The sequence below is a fragment of the Anneissia japonica genome, unplaced genomic scaffold (genome assembly GCF_011630105.1).
Source record: "Anneissia japonica isolate Jap-2015-1 unplaced genomic scaffold, ASM1163010v1 scaffold18_len179048_cov169, whole genome shotgun sequence".
Classification (NCBI taxonomy): Eukaryota; Metazoa; Echinodermata; class Crinoidea; order Comatulida; family Comatulidae; genus Anneissia; species Anneissia japonica.
In genome coordinates this window covers 73,361-93,295 of record NW_022683677.1, presented here as the reverse complement: position 1 = coordinate 93,295, position 19,935 = coordinate 73,361, and the positions used below count along the sequence as shown (strand labels likewise).

The window sequence follows — 19,935 nt, the reverse complement described above, 5'->3', positions numbered from 1 at the left end:
TTTCTGTGACAGAAAAATATTTCTTTATTTTACTGAAGAACGGTAGATAAACGTTTTAGTTTTTCAATGTTGCGTGGCCCGATCAAATATTTGGCGGGCTGGAGTTGGCCCGCAGGTCGGGGTTGAATACCTGTGTGCTGAACAAATGCTCTTAAATTCTCATCCACTGTTTTTTTTTTTTTTTGTAAATATTTTTGGCAATTTTTAATGATTCTTATAATTGTATATTGTTATTATAATATTCTGTTGTTCAAGTGTTTTGCCTTAATGTAAACGAGAAGCAGCTTACTCCACTATATTATATTGAGTTTTGGGGCTCTGTGTGTGTCTGTGTACCTAAGGGAAATGGGGGAACACCTGCCAACACTTTCACATACACGGGACATTTTAACACGATTAACCTATGTTTCTGGAAGATTTAGATCTATTCCCTGTTATTAATCAACAGAATTAATTTTTTATAGAATTTAATCTGGTTAAAATCCGTTATAATTCTGTTAAAGAATTTCTGTCTCTTGCAAATATCAAGAAATATTCATCAAAAAACCTGAATAGCTCTTTCGAAATGATAAAATATAGTTATCACACTATAATGAGACACGAAAAAAAAAAAAAAAAAATCAGCAAACGTCTTTCTACGAAATCTATTTAAGAATCTATGCAACATAGATTGTGTATTATTCATGTACAGTACTTGTTAATCGTCTGGAAAAATAAATAATTTACTCAAATTGTATATAAAGTAATTAATCAATCAACATTAGTTTTCAATACTGAATATATAACACAAGTTTAAAGTGTAAAATGTTTTCAAATACCTAATATTTAAGTATATTTTTTCAGCTTTAAATGACAAATGTGAAGGAAACACATTTTCTTGCCCAATTTACACTAAAGAATATGGTATAAATCGGCTGATGAACAATTTTAGAAATTACGTAATAAAATGTTTGCACGCCTCATTGGAAAACAATAACTATTTTATTCTTTCATATGAGGAATTCAATGCTTCTATCATAAAATTTATGGTTTTTCCCTCGACTTTACCAAATTTAATATAGAAGAGAAATGAGCTCATCTATACTGTACTAGATTTCAATCTCACTTTCAGTTCCACATTTGTGCGTCATGATTTGGCATGGTAAATGTAGTCTACAATTCCTTGGTATGAAGATACGTTTAATTTACTTTAGATAAATGATATTGGTTTAATATACACATTTGCTGCAAATAATTGACTGGTTTTGCAATTTCATGAAATATTAAATTGAATATCATTTAAAAAAATTGTTGCAGTTATTAATACATTTGCTCTGGCTATTAACATGATCCAGCCTGAATTGACCAATTTTATGGAATTTTTACTGAAAATAAGGTATTTGGCTATTACATGTCTACTGTTTATTGTCACTTTCAAACTACATCACCTAAATTGTTGTGGCTTTTGTTGACATTGATAATACAGTAACTAGAAACGTGCTAAAATTGGCCACCATTTATAGAGCTTCCCTGCATTTAAATAGTTTAGGCAACCCTAACTAAACCTGGGATAAATTGGCAATAATGTATCATCTCCTTAATACATAATTCGTTTTAGCTGTTGCGCAAAACCTGGTTTTAAGTTTGCATTAACAACAATATCTGCAATTAGGCTAAATTGGGTACATTATAATAATATTTAAAAATTGTTAATTAGGTTATACCATAGGAAAAAACATTAGGCTGTGCTATGCTGGCATTATTGTATATTTAAACAATTGACTATAGAAAATTTCTACAGCCATAATAGAATAAAATGTTGCTGAAGGCACTCCCAGAAATGACATCACAAACACTATACAATGATATTTAACAATTAGACATATCCATAGAATTAAACATTTAGGTTATAAAAAATCTTTGGGTTCAATTGGTTACATCTAGGATTATAATTTTAGCTGGGTCTATACGCTTCACTGGATAAAAATATAAAGCCTACATGGTAGGATAGAATTCAGCATTATTGAGCCATCTGACAGACTCATGAGATACGACACCATTCAACGTCATCATTCTCTTCATACCACATGCAAATGTATGGCAGGCAGGCTAAGCCACAAAATATTATATAGACTTGATTTAAAAATTCTCAGTCAGGGTAAATGCTAATCATGGCTTGATACGTAACACCCAACAACTGGTGATTAGAAATTATCAATTCAGGCAAGTGCTTAAATATCAACTTGCTAAACTGAAGCACCAGTGATTAGAAATTCTCACTTCGGGTAAATGTTATTAATATTATCTTGCTACACTGAAGGACTGGTGATTACAAATTCTCACTTCAGGCAAGTGGTATAAACATTATCTTGCTAGACCGAAGCACCAGTGATTAGAAATTCTCACTTCGGGCAAGTGCTTAAATATTAACTTGCTAGACCAAAGCACCAGTGATTAGAAATTCTCACTTCGGGCAGGTGCTTAAATACTAACTTGCTAGACCAAAGCACCAGTGATTAGAAATTTTCACTTCGGGCAAGTGCTATAATTATTATCTTGCTAGACCGAGCCCAAGTGATTAGAAATGATCACTCGGGCAACCACATTCACATCAAGAAATAAGTGTTAAATATAAATTGCTAGACAAAAGGACTAGTGTCGACAAATTGTCACTTTGGGAAAGCGTTAAACAAATAGTCCCAAAGACCAGTGACTTGATCACATGAAAAATATTTTATGCATGACAGGGGTGGATCCAGAATTTTTCAAATGGAGGGGTGAGGGCCACCAAATCCAGATTAAAATAGGGAGTGCTAGCAGTAGTGGCATAACAAAGGGGCTGTAGACCCTATTGAGATATTTTGTATTTATATTCTATTTTATCCTATTTTCAATACCTGTCACTGGTATGTATTGATTTCTTTTTTTAAATGTAGTAGTACCAAAACGGAGACTCTTTCCCATCTCCCCCCCGCCCAACCCACTCCCATTGGATCTTCCCCTGCATGACACTCCATTTCATATTCTTCAAAAAATGATTTGTCTCGGATCTCTGGACTACTAGCTATGATCATCTTTCTTGGACAAAGACAGTATCATGGGGCACTAGGCCAGCCTCTTCCAGTGTTGTATCTCCATCCATATAAGATAATTGCCGCCTTGGAAAATTTGTTACAAGTTCGTATCTTTCGCTGGAGAATCCTTCTTTTTTCACACATGTTGTTAGGTCCTAAAAACACAGTGAACAGTTAAAAAATAAAATTTTGAAATAAATATGCACCTTTTAAATACAATATCAATGTGATCTTTAAACAAAATAAATTGGCATTTATTACAATACAAATTTCACACTGCCTCAAGGCATTTTATACTGAACCTTAAATACCAAAATCTAAAGAGGTCTCTACCACTAAAGTTAAGTCAGCATCGCTCTATCTAAAGGCTGTTTTCCAATATTTGCACAAATCAAAAACGTCAGTTCATGCGCAGCGCATTCACATTTCTATGAGAGTTTTTCACTTCAGCCAAATCAGTAGTTTGAACTGTTTTTACTTTTTGCGAAGTAAAAAGTATGGTACAGGTATGCCTTTAGGCAAACCTGTATAGACTATGCAAATTTTAAGGCCCTATTGTCAGCTTATCATCCACAGTTAGATTAAATATTTATATAATCTGGCAAGGTTTGAACAAAACACAAGGATGATAAGGTAACAATTAATTCTATGGGGTTTACGACATATATTTGGTTGGATAATAATAAACTGGAGGATATAATAATAGAAATGGAAATTCCACAATACAGTTTGTGTGTATGTTTGTGAATAGATTTTGCACAATGAGGAAGTTTCAAGATTAGGGCAGAACTAACTAGTATGATGAAATGATGAAACCATGCTTAGTGGTTAAGGATAAGATGCTTCACTTTCAAACCCAGGGTCCTGGGTTCAATTCCTGTCAAGTAACCGGATTCCTTGTGACTAATAATATAACTTAATTTATACACTGTAGAATATTACATGTCAAATGTTTGTCTTGTGAAAGAGATTGTAACCTACAGGAACATGAGAAACGATCTGATAATGATTAAAATAGAAGCACATAAATTATGCAAGTTATTTCTTAAATTAATATACCTGATATATTTTGAGTCTCATTTTAGTTTTTGAATATAATTATAAAGTACTGTATATTATAGAAACCGGGGGGGGGGGGGGGGGAAGGGGAAGGTGGTGTTAAATGTGTAGGCTTATGTACTAATTTATAAAAAGAAAATGGCAAAAATCATTATATTATATTGCACACTTTTAGGGAGAGGGAGGGTGTCAAAAAAAAAGTGTTTTGAACTCTTGTGAAAATTATGAAAATAATGGATGACTCCTGAAAGGATAGCAGACTTACCACCAATGTTGATCTGCCAGGGAGGTTGAGCTGTTTCCTTGCACCGTCAGGCAGTCTAAGCATAATCTTAGCTTCTGAGTCTAAGGAAAATATATTGACAATCATAGTTATAACTCTTCTTTTGAATCCAAAATGTAAATTACCTGTAAATGCGTGACTGCAGACAATGGTAAATGGAATTTAAATAAAAAAATTTTTTTGAATACCATGCCCCCATTTTCTCCTTATTTTTCTTTTCTTCTCTTTTCTTTTTCTGCTTGTGGTAGGGGTGACCTAGCCACCCCCCTTGCATACGCCCCTGAGGAATTAAAAATGTTCATTCTAACCACTGTAAAAAAATAAAGAAAAAATAGATAGCCGTACTAGTCTGATATAATAGTGAATAAATCACTTCTTCAGAATCGTTCACTTCTTCCGGAACATGAATTCACCTAATGCACAAAAGCTAGAGTATTGTCAATAAAACTTGTCTTTAAAGTACTTCATGTCCAGTGTTTTATCTAGGCAAGTCTTGCTTCATTTCTTGTTTCACGAACTTATTATTTTTAAAGATCGTCAGAGGCGGGTGGATAAAAAATAAAAATAACATTTTGTTTTCTTGATTAGCAAATAGTTTTGCCAAAAACATCCCAACAGAGGATATAATAAAAATAAAATTGTATTGTTGAATGTAAACAGTGTAGTAATGGGATGGTTAAATGCTTTAAATTTATAAATAGGAATAAAAGATACATATCTTATTTTTGGAGATTTCTAGGCAGCAGCAGACATAACAAAAATAAAAAATAACTTTAACATTTTCTTGAAATTTCCAATTTTATTTTTATTCTAAATTATCAATATTAGAGGGTTGCGGGTTTGTGAAATAAGGTATAAAAATAGTCTTGCCTTACTAAGAATAAAGAAATATTAGAAATGAAGAGCAATTTCTGCAACAACCAGTAGAGATCAAGTTTGAATGTTTAAGTGTTTTAGTAGCAGTAAAAAAAATTCAATAAGCTTTTATTTTTCAAATTAAAATATGAAACTGAAAAACTGCATACAACATGTATGGAATACTATTGAGACTCAAAGCGTACCACTGATAGCCAGTTGTCAGCAGAAACAATGGTTATATCTTATCAAATGATGTTTACAATTAAAAAGCTATGAGAATGGATGTCCTACATTATCACCACATAACAAACATTAGTAAAATTAATAAATTTCCCTACCGTTTTCTTTTGATGACTTTTTCTTTTCATCAGCATCATTAACATTATTGGTACCATCTGTATGGTTTATACTTGTACTTCCACCAGCAGACTCATTTCCTTTGTGGTTTTTCAGTATGACAGTTGTTGAACCAATTTCTTCATTTTCATTTGGCAAAGTTGTCTCAAGGCTGTCTTTTTGTTTAACTGCCTTACTTTCAGTTTCTTTAGCAACAAAGTTGTCTACTACGACTATGTGACCATCAACAGCCTCAATTTCATCTAATGTCTCAATATCTACATCGCTCTCTGGCCCCTTCTTGATGTTATTAGTTCTATGATTCTCGCCCTCAACATAACTACATGATTCGTCATCGCTTCCCGATTGGCAAGAACCACTTTCATATAATAATTCCGGTTCTGAGTCACTATCAACATAAATTGTTTTTTTATGCGATGATTGCTGACTGGTCTTGCAGCTCGTTTCCGACATGGAAGCTGCAATTGCAGCCTTCAACTGGCTTTCTTCGTCCGCATCTATTATACTTTCCTAGAAATAATTCAGATTTTATAATATTAGTCTTATGGAGTGTAAAGGGATTGCTTAACAAATTAATGGTATAAGAAATATAAATTCAAATATACAATGGTTACATAAACAAAATTCAATAAAAATTACAAAATATATTTCAAATTGACAATCCACACTGCAATATACTAGTAAGTCATTACTTTTCATTAATTTACGAACTTAACTACCCACTATATTAAAGGTTAACATTAGTCTTGGTTAACATTATGGCTATGGATATTAGGGCTAGGATTAAAGCTATGTTTTGTGTCAAAAAAAAAATAATTAGGTATATGGTTTGGGCTAGGGAGAAGTTTTAGATTTGTTAGGGTTAGGCTGAACAGTACAGTACTTTATTTTTAATCCTATAGTGCATAATTTATTCTAAAAAAGATATATTTCTATCTGGTGATTTCATGTCACTTATGAACACTTATAGTACCATTATTGATGCAGAAACCACTGCTTAAGTGACAGTTACTAATTACATAGATTTAAACACCAATACACCGATGTTTGTTTACAGCCGGTCATTTAACACAGCTTGAGTATACCATGTAAAACAGTGCGATTAGTGTGAAAGTATAGGAAAAGGTAATGTTATGTTTGCGAAAACAACCACCCACTGTTAACGTCAGTAATAAATGGCAAGGAAAGGCAATTGATTGTTCAAAATAATGTTTATTTTACTTATCCTAGCGTTCTCCTTGCATTGTATGCTTTTAAATTTAAGCGATACTTTGTAAACCTTAGCTAGCCTTAAGATCATAGCGCAGTTTGATGATCGAAGACTCTCATGCATACCGAAACAGGCTGTAGATGTGCAGGGGTCTAGGCCTAACATTTGTCGAAATATCTTAATGTTTGCGGCCAGTGTCCTTTAGAGCATTAGCAAAATATTAAGGCAAAATTCTCAAGTTCAATTTCCAATAAATTCGGTATAGTTTACTGGGAATTATGATGATTTTTTACAGCAATAACAAGAGACGGCTGAAATAGGAATCTCCATGTAAAACACCGCTGTGCTAGTCCATTGTTTACATCTAACAACCTAGTTAGGTCATGTGATGCTCATCACTGAATCGGTATAAATGTGTGGGCTCCAGTTCTTACCTTCCTTGCTTTCTTCTTTGGAGGACTAAATCCATCTCTGTCAAAACAAGGATAATCCCTTAGAAATTTGGTCACTGATGAATAAAGCAAAAACATAAGAATTATTACATGATCAACTGTTCACTGACAATGTGATTAGGTGGTCACACACAAATTTGATTAAAATATTTTGTTATCAAGTTCTCACTAAAAATCATGTGATTAGGTGGTCACAAAATTTGAATAACTGATTTGTGATCAAGACCTTGCAGTAAAAGTATGTGATCAGGTAGTAGTCACAAAAAATTTGATGAGAAGATTTGTTATTAAGTTCTCACTAAGAAGCACATGATTTAGGTGGTTACAGACAATTTGAATACATTATTTGTGATCAACTTCTTGCCACAGATATACATGCGATCTGGGAGTTACTGAGAATTTTAATGAAATGATTTGTAATCAAGTTCTTACCAGTGGCATAGCTATGGGCAGTGCAGCCAGTGCAAAGCACTGGGGCCCAAGGCTATTAGGGGGCCCATTCATAAATAGACCTAAAAATAATTATTTTAATTACTTTCCAACTTAACATTTTTCAAGAATAAAATGGCCAGTGGGCTCCTCAATAATATTCGGTTTTCCAGAGGAGTAATCATTAATTAATGTAATGATTTCACATCAGTGGTGCATTCAAGGGTACCCCAGCCGACCTGACCCCCCACCCATTAATTTTTTTCAAAATTATAAAAGAAATGGGAAAAAAGTGAAATTGCCATTTCCAGCCATCTAGGGGGGCTATAATCATAAATTTTCTTACCTCAGCCCCAATCATGGTGGGCTGAGGTGGTCTTCACCTCCACCTCTCCCTGGCCCCTCTATTTCGAATTCCCTGACCCGCTACTTCAATTTATATGCCACCAATTTTCTTGATTAGTTTAGAACCGTCTGCTGAGACTGATTATCATTAGTACACAGACCGTTAAGAGTAGGGGGTAAAAGGAGCCTTACGATGAATTTTCGGAGAACTTTAGAGAATTCTGCTATAACATCAAAGGACCCGGCAATTAATCTTGCACTGGGGCCCTTTCGCACCTAGCTACGCCGCTGGTTCTCACTAAGAAATATGCGATCAGGTGTTCATTGACAATTTGAAGAACTGATTGTGATCAATAAGTTCTTGCAACAAATGTTGCAAAAAATAAAAGAATTTGATGAAATGGTTTGCTACCAAGTTCTCACTAAGAAATATGTGATTAGCTGGTCACAAACAATTTTAAGAACTGATTTGTGATCAAGTTCTTGCACAAGTGTGTGATCAAATGATTTTTGATTTTCAGATTCTAATGCGACCTTACGACCCATAAAAATTTTCAGACAACCCATATACAGTATGGGTTGCCAATTGGGAGATTTTGCAAAGTTTTCAAATTGTATTCTGATATTTTAAATTCTTTCAGATGACTGTCAGACAGTATTATGATTAGCATCAGTGATATATTGAGAGTAACATGATCCAGAGTTTGGTACAGGCTTTTTATGTGCATCGGCTTTCAGATTTGCATGCTATGTGAATGTAATGTGCAATTTTGGACCCCATTGGAAATGGGCTGGACTCCGGCCTAATGGGCACTCCTGGTGCTCATTAATTTTCACTTTTCTTGTTCTCAAATCTTTTTTATATTGTTTGTGCATGTTGAGCATCAAATCAATTCAATCAATCAATCACTATATGGCTATGAATATTAGGGCTAGAATTAAAACTATGTTTGGTGTCAAAAAAAAAAAAAATTAGTATATGGTTTGGGCTACGGAGAAGTTTTGGATTTGTGAGGGTTAGGCTGAACAGTACTTTATTTTTAATCATATAGTGCATAATTTATTCTAAAAAACATATATTTCTATCTGGTGATTTCATGTCACTTATGAATACTTATAGTACCATTATAGATGCAGAAAGAACTTTATCTGCATTGCTTCTCTCCACCATTGGTACCTGGTGAGGTTGCCTGCTCCTACATTTATAACAGCAGCTACACTTAAGCATGTGGACTCAATGACCTGGGACAGAAGCCCTTTGTATTCGCAAAGAGTGCTATATAAATAATTGAATAAAAAAAAATTTTAAAAACAGCTGCATCGTAGAATATTAAACAATTAATATTCTCAAGACTGACTCCCATCGATAGATCATGATGGGCTGTGTCGTACAGCGCTGTCTTACAACAGAAGTTGGCTTTTACGTGTTCAAGAGCACACAAAAAATTACTGTATACCACAAAGGTCACATATGTGATGCATCAACAAAAGATTTACATACCCAAGTCGCAAAATGCAACACTATCAAGTTTACTCCACGATGCAAGGAGTTCGCCGGTCCTCGGGTCCAGGATGCTGACATACGGGAAACTGACGACCTTATAAAACTGACAATACTTTTGGCCTTCCTCACTATCATGGTATACCTAGTGTGAGGAAATCGAAACTGTCAATTTGAATATCCGTTTTGATATTTACTTTAGTTAATCAGGTATAAGTCCACCTTACATATAAGTCCACCTTAGATATAAACCCACCCACGATTTAATGCCCAATTTCATGTTGTCAGGGTTTCACTAGACAGAGTTCGAATTTTTAGCATCTCAGCGTGGGGATGGTAGGCCCAGTCGTATGCTACAAATTACATTGCTAGGTAGGCCTATGCCCTAAGCCTTGCCATGGGAGAAATATTTTGTCACGAAATATAATTTGTGTTTTACTGTTTTCTGCAACAAAATAATACTTTACAGAAGCCAAAATTACCGGAGCCCACTGTAAGTATTCATTTGAAGTGATTTCCAAATGAAAACATGACCATATAATGCCCAAAACGTTTTGTGAATTTAGATTCCCCAGGTATAAACACCGGGATAAGACTACCGGACAAAATCGTCCCAATCTTGTGCCCAAAGTCATGGGATTACACACGAAGAACAATGGTACTGTATATCATATTAAAACTGTGTTGGTAATTTTGAATGACCACACTTTATACTGACCTGCCAGAAGACAAATGATTGGTTGATGAAGCGTTTGACTGCCGGGTCACTCCATACATCCCTGTTAAGTTTCTGGCAACTGAACTCTTGGACATCTTGGACATTGACTAATAACCAATGGCCTTGCTGCTGACCAACTTCACGTGCCTGATAACAAGCCATGATAGGAAAATTTTAACACATGTCAACTGCGACATTGCATCCATGTGACTCTGCCTTAAAGTAAAGTCAGGTTTCCATAAAATTACTACATTATCGCCAACAACTTTCACTGACCCTAATTGGTTAAATCAGGAAGCCTTCTTAATTCCATCGGCATGCAGTGGAACAATTGCAGTGAAAAAAATGTAACGATAGTGCACCTTTTTTATGAAAACAGAATTTAGATTTAGCTTGCATCCCTGTAATCCATGTAAAACAAACGAAATTCATTTAAGTAGCAGAACCAGTCGCATATTGACAAACAGCCACACAAGGGTGGCACCAGGGAAGGGGGGAAGGACTGGGGGCCCAGGGCCCCTGTTAGGGAGAGCTGGCCGTCCGGTGGCAAGAAAAAGCACAATTCGTCGGGAGCAGAAAAACCAGAACCCTGCGGGTGTGTACGTTCCTTTGTACGTAAACGTAGTTTAGAGGGATTTGTAGTCCAGTAATGGTTTCTAATGTTTTTACGTACACCTACACCCCCAGACAGGTCCGTCCATCAAATGCTGTATATTTACATACAGTACTTGCAAACATTCGAATATCAAAAATAGCGACGCTATTCATTGGTGACAAAAAATTAAGATGGCAATTATATCCTAATTCTTGTACAGTTGCTTCAAACAAAACAAGAGTTACTTAATTTCAAGTGTACTGTTTATTTACCTCACAACCAAGAAAAAATATTTAAGTTACATTTTAATCAGTAGACTTACAAACTTCACCATGAAGGGCACAGTATGTTGCTTGTTTCGCTGGATCTCATTGGAGTCATAACGTCAATATTTATTCGAATGACACTTATAATCTGTTCAACATTTCCAGCTTGTGCGTCATTAAAGCACTTTAAGTTTTTGTTGTCATGATAGCTCGAAGCTTGGTTTTGTTTTTTCAACAATAGAGAAAACTTTCTCAGTCACTACTGCTATAAAATATTACCATAGTTCCCCGGGTAGAATCCCACACCGACTTTACGCCCAACTTCGCGTACACGAATTTCCCCGGGTGATGACCCAGGGTCTGAGGATTGGGTAAGTCGGCATACCTAGCAGGCCTTGCCTAGGTCGATAAATTTAACAAATGCTCAAAAAATAAAGGAATTGTCTCCGAATTCTGCCGACTTGAAACTCTTAAAACTGATATTGGTCGCCATAAATTAAAACACAAAGCCCATTCTTGTAAATTACTTTGTTGTTTACTGTCGCTAAAAATAAGCAGCTCGCTAACTGCGGCTAAAGTAAAGATAGACAACACCGCGGTCCGTCCCTGAAAAGATTTGCCCAGTGGGCTGATCGGATCGTTAATTCACAGCGTGAAGACTCACGTGTTTCCACAGAGATTGGCTGCTAAAAATAACTCGTTACATCATGCAAGACTGATTTCTTCGCCCGAATATTGTTTTGATAGGCTATTGAATCGTAGGTGAAAACCACCTTGCAAAACGATCGTCATTTCCGTCTGTTCATACACTAGGCCAAGGAAATCCCGGGGATTAATTCCACTCTCCGCCCCCCCCCCCCGAAATCGGGACAGTTTCGCGTTTATGGGGATGGGATTATACCCGGGGAACCACGGACTAATATTCCCTTCATCACACTGGCAAGTAGTGGATACTTCTTGCAATTATTTTTTTTTTAATTCTAAAAATAGGGACGTACCTATTGTTTTTGACATCGGAAATCGGGACGTCAATTTGAGATAACAAATTTTGAAGTATGATTAACATTTTCGGGTATCCAAAGCTGTCATGTCCTAAAAACCTCCCACCTTAACCAAAACCATAGTAGGGCTGGGGTGGTGTTGGGTTACACCACAAAATGTCCTTCATTTTTTCACAACTTGACTGGTCAAACCACAGAACCAAAGTTGGCGGTTTTAGAAGTCAAACTTATCCATTTATCATCTACTAAAATAGTCTTCATTGTTTGACATACCTTCTCCGTGGTTTGACAACAACAAATTTTCTTTCGTTCTTCGTTCAAAATTTGCTTAGTGACACACATGCGTAATAAGTAGAATAGTTATCACAATTACTGCTCTGCAAAATGCATGTCACGCATGCGCTGTATGGTGGTAGATAAAACGTGCCTCGGTCAATGATTTATTTCGAGTTTGCAGAGAGTTAAGAATACAGAACACTCATTTATTTTACATATTCAAGTATACATGACATAACTATGTTGTAAACCAGTAAAATTACACAGTAGTCGTAAACAAAAAACTTCATAATACTGACGACACGTACGTTTTTCTGTGTTTAAAGTACAGTAACTGTGCACAATTAGTTTTTTTCTGCACCACTTTCTTTTCGTTTTTTTATATATAGGCCTAGAGGAACGATTGTAAATAGTCTATCAAACTAATGCCGCCAAAACTGTCAACTTTTGCTCTGTGGTTTATCAAGCCACAGACCTCTAGGGTCTAATTCCAGTAATGGAGGTCAGTCTGGTCAGAATAGTAAGTTGTGTTTATATGAATGCATTTGCTACATATTCAATCGTTACAAATACTCTTGATTTTTATTTTGTCGCGGATTATTGTTTATTGATCTGTATGGTAGTCTTGTGGTAGACCAATATATTATTTATTTTAACAAAACTGACTGAATGCTGCTGTCGTCGTCGTCGTGTTTTGTGCGTATTGCCAGGGAGTTGTTATAGTGTATTGCACACCAACAGCAACGTCAATTGCCGTGTTCATCGTGTGTAAAAGACTTTAAGTAGGTAAGCACATTCGATTCAATACTATATGTAAAATGTTGTTCAGATCACGTTAATTTTTACTAAAACACACGTTACACCTACTAGACGACAAGCAGTAGTCGACTTACCAAAACTACCTAAGTTCACGCTAGGGCCTAGACGTTCGCATAAACAACACAGACAACTTCTCTAGTGTAAACTGTATACTCTCGCGATAGAAAACAAAATTTCCGCAAAATATTAAACACGTTCGATCCAATACCATTATGTAAAGACCGTGTTTGGTTAGATCACTTTTTTTTTTCATTTTTAATAACACGTGCGCCTGCTACATTAACACGACAGAGGCCTAACCCTGCCGACGATCCCGTAAACAATTGGTCAACTACACCAACAAGGTATGCATTATGGAACTCGCTTACCCTCTCGCGATGAAAAACAAAATGTCGGCAAAGTTTAGGTCACAAAGGAACTAAAAATGATACATATTTTCTACACATCAGTAGACTCTATCTATAAAATTAGTTAAATAAGCATTTGAAACCCCTAGCCATATTTTTCGTAGGGCTTCGTTCTCTGAACCACATTCAAAACATATTGAGCGTCACCAGATCACGGCCCTCACGTGAAACTCTTGCTGTCACATAGTGATCTTAGAGAATCAGACGATCTTACTGTTGCAAGCGTTCCTTTGTGCATGATGTCCAATGGTGGCCTAAACAGATCTTCCAAAGTGCGTTTCTTCGCTGATTCTCCTCCTTTATTATTGCTTAGCCCCCGTATCATCTCCTCCTGTTGTCCTGGAGAGAAAAACAAAGTTGTAATGAGTGAAGAATATGGCTATTAAATGCTTTATCAGGTTTCATCACTATAGTCTTACTCATGTTTTTCATCACCATAGTCTTACTCATGATTATTGTCTGGAGAAGAGACTTCAGTCATGTATAAATTGTAACATACCAGGTTACTTTTACCCCACCCCCCAAACCAACAAAAAAATATCAGTTGGAATAACCTGTGTAACATTTTCCTTGTCCAAATTACCCCAAATGTTGAGTAAGTTGAACTGATTCCATGTCAAATTATGAAACGTGATTGGCTGTGGGCACCGAAACCTCTGATGATTAAATGCCTTCACAAATACGTAATACAAATTACAGTAATGACTTATCGATTATTATTGTATATTTTCAGATATTTCAGGTGCACCAAGTTTCTTCCCTATTCTTTCTTCTTCCTGCTCTTATTAAAATACACTACAAATTAATAAACATAGGGCCTAAGGTACTACATAGGCCTAGAACTTTCGTAAACATTGTGTGTATTGTATACTCAGTTTAACACATTTCCATCTTCCCATATTGAAAGCCAAATTTAGTCGGTCTTGACCCAATCTAGGCCAATTTAGGTATGCTTTCTTCATAAAGGCTTCTACCGCCTGATTATAAATCGACGGGAAATGTTACCGATAGCTGATTAAGGAAGAACAGTCAAGCTGTTTTTTTTTCCAGAGTACAAAGTCCAATGCTCACAGATCGAATTGTTTATTTCTTCTTAAGTTTAATCTACCATTTACCATTCACACCACTGAGCTTTTCACAGAATATATGCCACAAATACACTGACAACGCATAAGCAAAGTCTTCCAATCTTCAAACCTACTTTAGATCCTAGTATGAACAGCAGTACAATTTAAACAAGGCAGATTTATACTTCATCTTGTTCAAATATTATCTAATGAGAACATGGCTTTAATTTATAAACCATACAAAAGTTCTAGTATTGTGTTTTTGTTATTATTTTTCTTATTGTCATTATTATTACTGTCGTTATTATTAAAACTATTATTATTATATTATTATTATAGTAAAACAACAATTACATTTTTATTTCACTATACAAACTATGCTTATGGAGGATCATTTAGAAAACCAATTTTGGTTATTTGATCCTCCTTCTTTTTGTTACATTCTCCCATGTGTTGCTTAGCACTTTGACCACTAGTTTTTTTCCCATAAATATTGTTTACATTGAAGTGAATTTTCTGTTAATTGTTTTATGTTCAAAAGGAAAAATAAACTTTTATTTGACTTGACTTGATTTGATAACTGGGCCTTCTGGGAAAGCAGTAGCTTGATACCCTACAGGTTGTTCTCCAATTTAAAAAAAAAAAACAAAACAAAATGAAATATATATATTGACAAAAATTATCTTGTTTAATATAACATTCATTTTTATTTTTACTTTCTAAGAACCCATATTTCAAGTGGCTAGATGAGGTAACGATTACGTACTTGTCTCTGCCCGAAAATCCCTAAATCGGTCAAAAACTGACCCTGGGGCACCTCTCCTCCTCGGCCTCGGTCCTGGGGACAGAAAACGACGGAAAATTAATTGATCAACTATAATGTATTTAAAGAAAAGGAAAACACAAATTAGATACACAAATTAGTAGCATAGTTGTAAATGACAATAGTTTTTTATATACACAATAAATGACTTGTGTAGGAGCGGTTCTGCTTCTCAATCTTGAAGCCACAGGGTTTAAAGTTCGCTTGTGTCCTTAGGCAAGGCACTTTATCGGCATTTGTCTCTCATCCACCCAGGAGTACAACTGGGTAGCTGGTTGGACCAAACACAAAATGCGGTGATTACATCTGCAACAATATGGAATTCTCCACAGGAAGCTGAGTATGAGTTCTATATGTGCTTGACTGGGGGTAATAATGTGAAGGGCTCAGAGGCCTTCTTGGCATGAAGTGCTATAAGTAACATATTATTATTATCCCATATTAAGGGGTGGAAGTATTTGATAGTCTGTTCTAGTTAAACTTGCCTTAGTTGACTTACCTAACTCAAATAATTTCTAAGTCGATCTTATTTTACATATCAAATTGTTGTGTTTTCACTTTAATTAACCCTCTGTTAAGTCAAAATTTTACCCAAGTTGAACAAATTTTCAATGCCATTTGGATTCGACTTAGGCAAGTTTAACTATATTCATCAAAAATGAAATCACAAAAATAGGAAACAATGACATTTCCAAAATGTTGGTGTGTAAACACCAAAATTCATGTCTACAGTTTTCCATGTTTACAGACAGTCAATAATCGACTTAGAATCATTTCTAAGTCGATCTTATTTTACATACCAAATTGTTGTGTTTTCACATAATGACAACCAAAATTCATGTCTACAGTTTTCGATGTTTACAGACAGTCAGTACAACATTAACACTCATTGCATACATCAACTACATTACAAAGCTCCATGCTGCAAAGCATACAGTGGGAGCGAATATCATGTGCTTACCAAATACAGGAATGTCTTGTACAAGTACCTCACGCTTCTGTGGAATTGGAGCCCTTACATTATCTCTGTAACGACAAGGGTGTTACAAATAATATTTTTATTAATATTAGCAATGTTTAACGTTATGTTGATGCAAAGAGCCTCACAGCCACAAACTTTTCACTCACAAATACTGCCCTTGCATGCATACTGATTAGTATTCATGGTTTTTCATTTATTGCAGATGATAATGACATTAAAAACTTGAAAATTATGGCTTTGATTCACAATATCAATGTATATTATACATTAATAGTTTATTCAGAAAGTAGTTCACTCATAAAAAAAAAATAAAAATAGAAGCGCCACTTCTGGGAATGTGGTTTAATGATACCCATCAGCACTGACATCTGAGACAATTGATACAAGACTAAGACCATGAAGCTATCGTGAATTTGCAGGAGATAAGCATTTTCCGGAAATCCATCCAAATTTGACTTATGCAACTTGCGGGAGACCTGGGACCCCTGGACAGAGAAATTTTCTGCCTTACTCTGGTGATTCCACTGCTGAGCTTTGCGATACGGACGATGATCCTGGTGTGTCCACTACTCCATCGAGCTGCATACTGATGGCCATTTCCAGATTGCCATTGCAAATTTCTAACAATTTACGACCAACATCTACACTAGCCCCTGTAAAAGAATCAGAATAATTTGTGTCATTCTTAATAGCTTAATTGAGTGCATTTAAATTAAGTGTTTCATTTGTAAAATCTAAGTTGCAAATTTTATTTTTTTTCACTAGGTCTAGGCCTACTAAGCCAATGTTCCACAAACTGTGGGTAGTGATCCACCACGCCAGTGGATCACCACAATATTTTGGTGGGTCTTAAAAAATGAAATGATAAAAAGAAAAAAAAAAATCAGCTAGCTCGATAATATAGTCTGTCAGTTATCTGCTATAACTTGCTCATTAAAGCTTGGTTTCCAATACAATCGCTACACCCCATCGCCGACAGCTCTCAGTGATGCTGATTGATTGGTCAAATCGGGGGGTCTTTTGTGCTGAAAACACTGTAGCAATAGTGTCTAGTGAAATTAAGGAAACCAGGAGCGGATTGCTATAAGCAGTCTTTAGACGGTCTATAATCGTGACTCCACTACTGGTCTATGAATATAGACCATTGCTATACCGCGGTCTAACCAGTTAGCCGTCTTAAATTTTAAAGCCTACTCGGAGGAGGCTTAAGACAGTCTTATCATTTTCATTTCATCATGGCGTTCTGTTGATTAATTAAACAGTGCAATCTCAAGACCTAGGCCTACATCGTCAAAGTCGGAGAATCGAACAACAAATATTCCGCGTTCATTTCGATACATTTGCGTGCGTCGAGCATTCATGACAACACCCCAAATCTTACGTTACCAGCGAGTGCTTGTTTGCATTTCAATACTCAAAGCGGCGAAGACTGTTTTATAGCAATGATCTAGGAATGACTTTAGTAAGACCGTCTAAGTGATAAAGCCGGCTTTATTCGAGAAGTTAAGACTACCAGTTAAGACCATTTTATAGCAATCTGCCCCAAGCTTTAGTTACAAGTATTAGAAGTACAGTAACAATGACACAAAATGCCCCCTCTCTCTGCCCTAATAAAAAAGACAAAAAAAATAGAGAGAACAAATTAAAACAAGAGAATGAAGGATAGGCCTAGGCCTACTCCAAAAAAAGCTAACTTACGATTTAACTTTATATAGGCCTACTAGGCCTAGACCTTGGCCCTAGTAGTAGGCCTCCTCCTAGGGCCTAGCCTAGGCCCTAGTCCTAGGTCCTACTACACTACTCGGCCTAGCCTACATTCCCTTCTTGTGTTCTACTCGGGATCGGCGGCGCTAATGCACTTTATTTAGTACTCCACCCTATGCCTAACTAAACTTAAATTAATCTTCAGTCTTTCGGCCTATATTTGCGTCTACCTAGCTAGGCCTAAGACATAGGCACCTAGATGAACTAGGCTAGGCTAGGCTTAGGCCTATTCATAGTCTCGAGAAAAACACGGCCCACGTACTGGCCCTAAGCTAGGCCCAGGCCTAGGCCTATGCCACCTTCGAAAAGAAATACGGAGTAAATTATCACATTATAACATTTACAAAACCTAGTCTGTGCATTATAAAAAATAATTAGAGGCTTCCTGCTATACCTGTGACAGACCGGAACTGCTCCACCAAAGCCTTCATTCCCTTAACTTTTGACTTGGACGCCATGACTTTTGGATCACCGGATGGGACACCATCAAAATCCGACTTTATCAAAAAAACAAAATTATAGCGGGCGACATTCAACTACTGATAGACTCTCTCAATCTATCAAGCAGCTGCTGTAGACCTATCCAAAGAGAACATTTTTGAGTGTCGCCCTCTATTGTTGTAAACGAGGTAATTTCAAGTGCTTTCCTCCAAAATACGTGTTGCTCTATCTCCACACGAATTAAATGTCGGATACCAATTATAACGATTCATTATTTTTTTCCCTTCTATTTTTCGGTGTTTAACCCTCACCACGATTCTTAATACGGCGAGTTCGTCGTTGTCTATTTCCGAGCAGTAGGTCTACGTTGTAATGACGTTAGTGTTTTGTCTGTGTTGGTTGTTCGCTTGTGCGAACGTTCTAGGATTATGGTTAGCCATCAGGGCCATAGAAAGCGCCGTAATCACAATGAAAGTTATCTTCATAAAAAGCGCCGCCGTAATGCATTCATAAGCGCCGTAATGCCATTCATTTTCAACCAATAACAGGTTTAGGATGACGCCAACAGGGTCATAATGAAAGCGCAGTGATCATAATAAAAGCGCCGTAATCATAATGAAAGCACCGTAATCATAATGAAAGCGCCGTAATCTAGAGTTCCTATATAGACAGGAACTCTACCGTAATCATAATTAACCAATTATAATGATTACGGCGTTAACTTGTTCGACAAAAGCGCCGCTTTGAGTAGCTGGCGCAAGGACCACACAAATTGGCCAATCACATTCCATCTTTCATGTTTGCTGAATTTAACGAAAATGTGATGGATGGTTTGACTAGGCGCGCCACTATCGCTTTTGGAGCCATTCAATACATGAACCGTGAGCAATGGATGTGCAAAATTTAAAATTCCTTCAAGTAGGGCCTACAGTACGTCTAAATGTATCCATCAATCGTCTTGTCACTGAAGCAGTTAATAATAAGGATAATGGGAATTTTTGCCTGCGTGATGAGTAACTAAATCCTTAGAATAGTTCTTTATCTAGCCTAGGCCTAGGGTAGGCCAGCCTAGCCTAGAGTTACGTCATTAAACATTAAAACATTATTTAAAAAAAAAAAACATTAAAATCATGAAAACAATATTATTATTATTATTGTTATTATTATTTAAAAACATTAAAATCATTAAAACATTATTATTATTATAATTATTTAAAAAACATTAAAAT

General features: G+C 35.9%; 1 protein-coding gene across 1 annotated transcript; it reads right to left on the bottom strand.

Annotated features, from left to right (window-relative positions):
- Positions 1-962: 962 nt before the first annotated feature.
- On the bottom strand, positions 963-19,034 carry LOC117100760 (UBX domain-containing protein 7-like). Its single transcript, XM_033240564.1, has 11 exons — positions 18,660-19,034; positions 17,013-17,154; positions 16,481-16,545; positions 15,463-15,534; positions 13,844-13,968; positions 10,266-10,412; positions 9,548-9,692; positions 7,255-7,328; positions 5,592-6,120; positions 4,378-4,457; positions 963-3,208 (listed from the first exon to the last, which is right to left on the bottom strand). The coding sequence occupies exons 1-11, from the start codon at positions 18,721-18,723 to the stop codon at positions 3,050-3,052; spliced, it is 1,602 nt and encodes a 533-aa protein (XP_033096455.1). The 5' UTR covers positions 18,724-19,034; the 3' UTR covers positions 963-3,049.
- Positions 19,035-19,935: the final 901 nt, after the last annotated feature.

What these genes read in the sequence shown, in the direction of transcription:
- LOC117100760 (XM_033240564.1), bottom strand. Translation starts at nt 18,723, where the DNA reads ATGGCGTCCAAGTCAAAAGTTAAGGGAATGAAGGCTTTGGTGGAGCAG. An exon ending in TCAGCAGTGGAATCACCAGA is followed by an intron (nt 16,546 to 17,012) that starts GTAAGGCAGAAA and finishes TTGTCGTTACAG; the next exon opens with AGATAATGTAAGGGCTCCAA. An exon ending in CTGGCAGATCAACATTGGTG is followed by an intron (nt 3,209 to 4,377) that starts GTAAGTCTGCTA and finishes CTGTGTTTTTAG; the next exon opens with GACCTAACAACATGTGTGAA.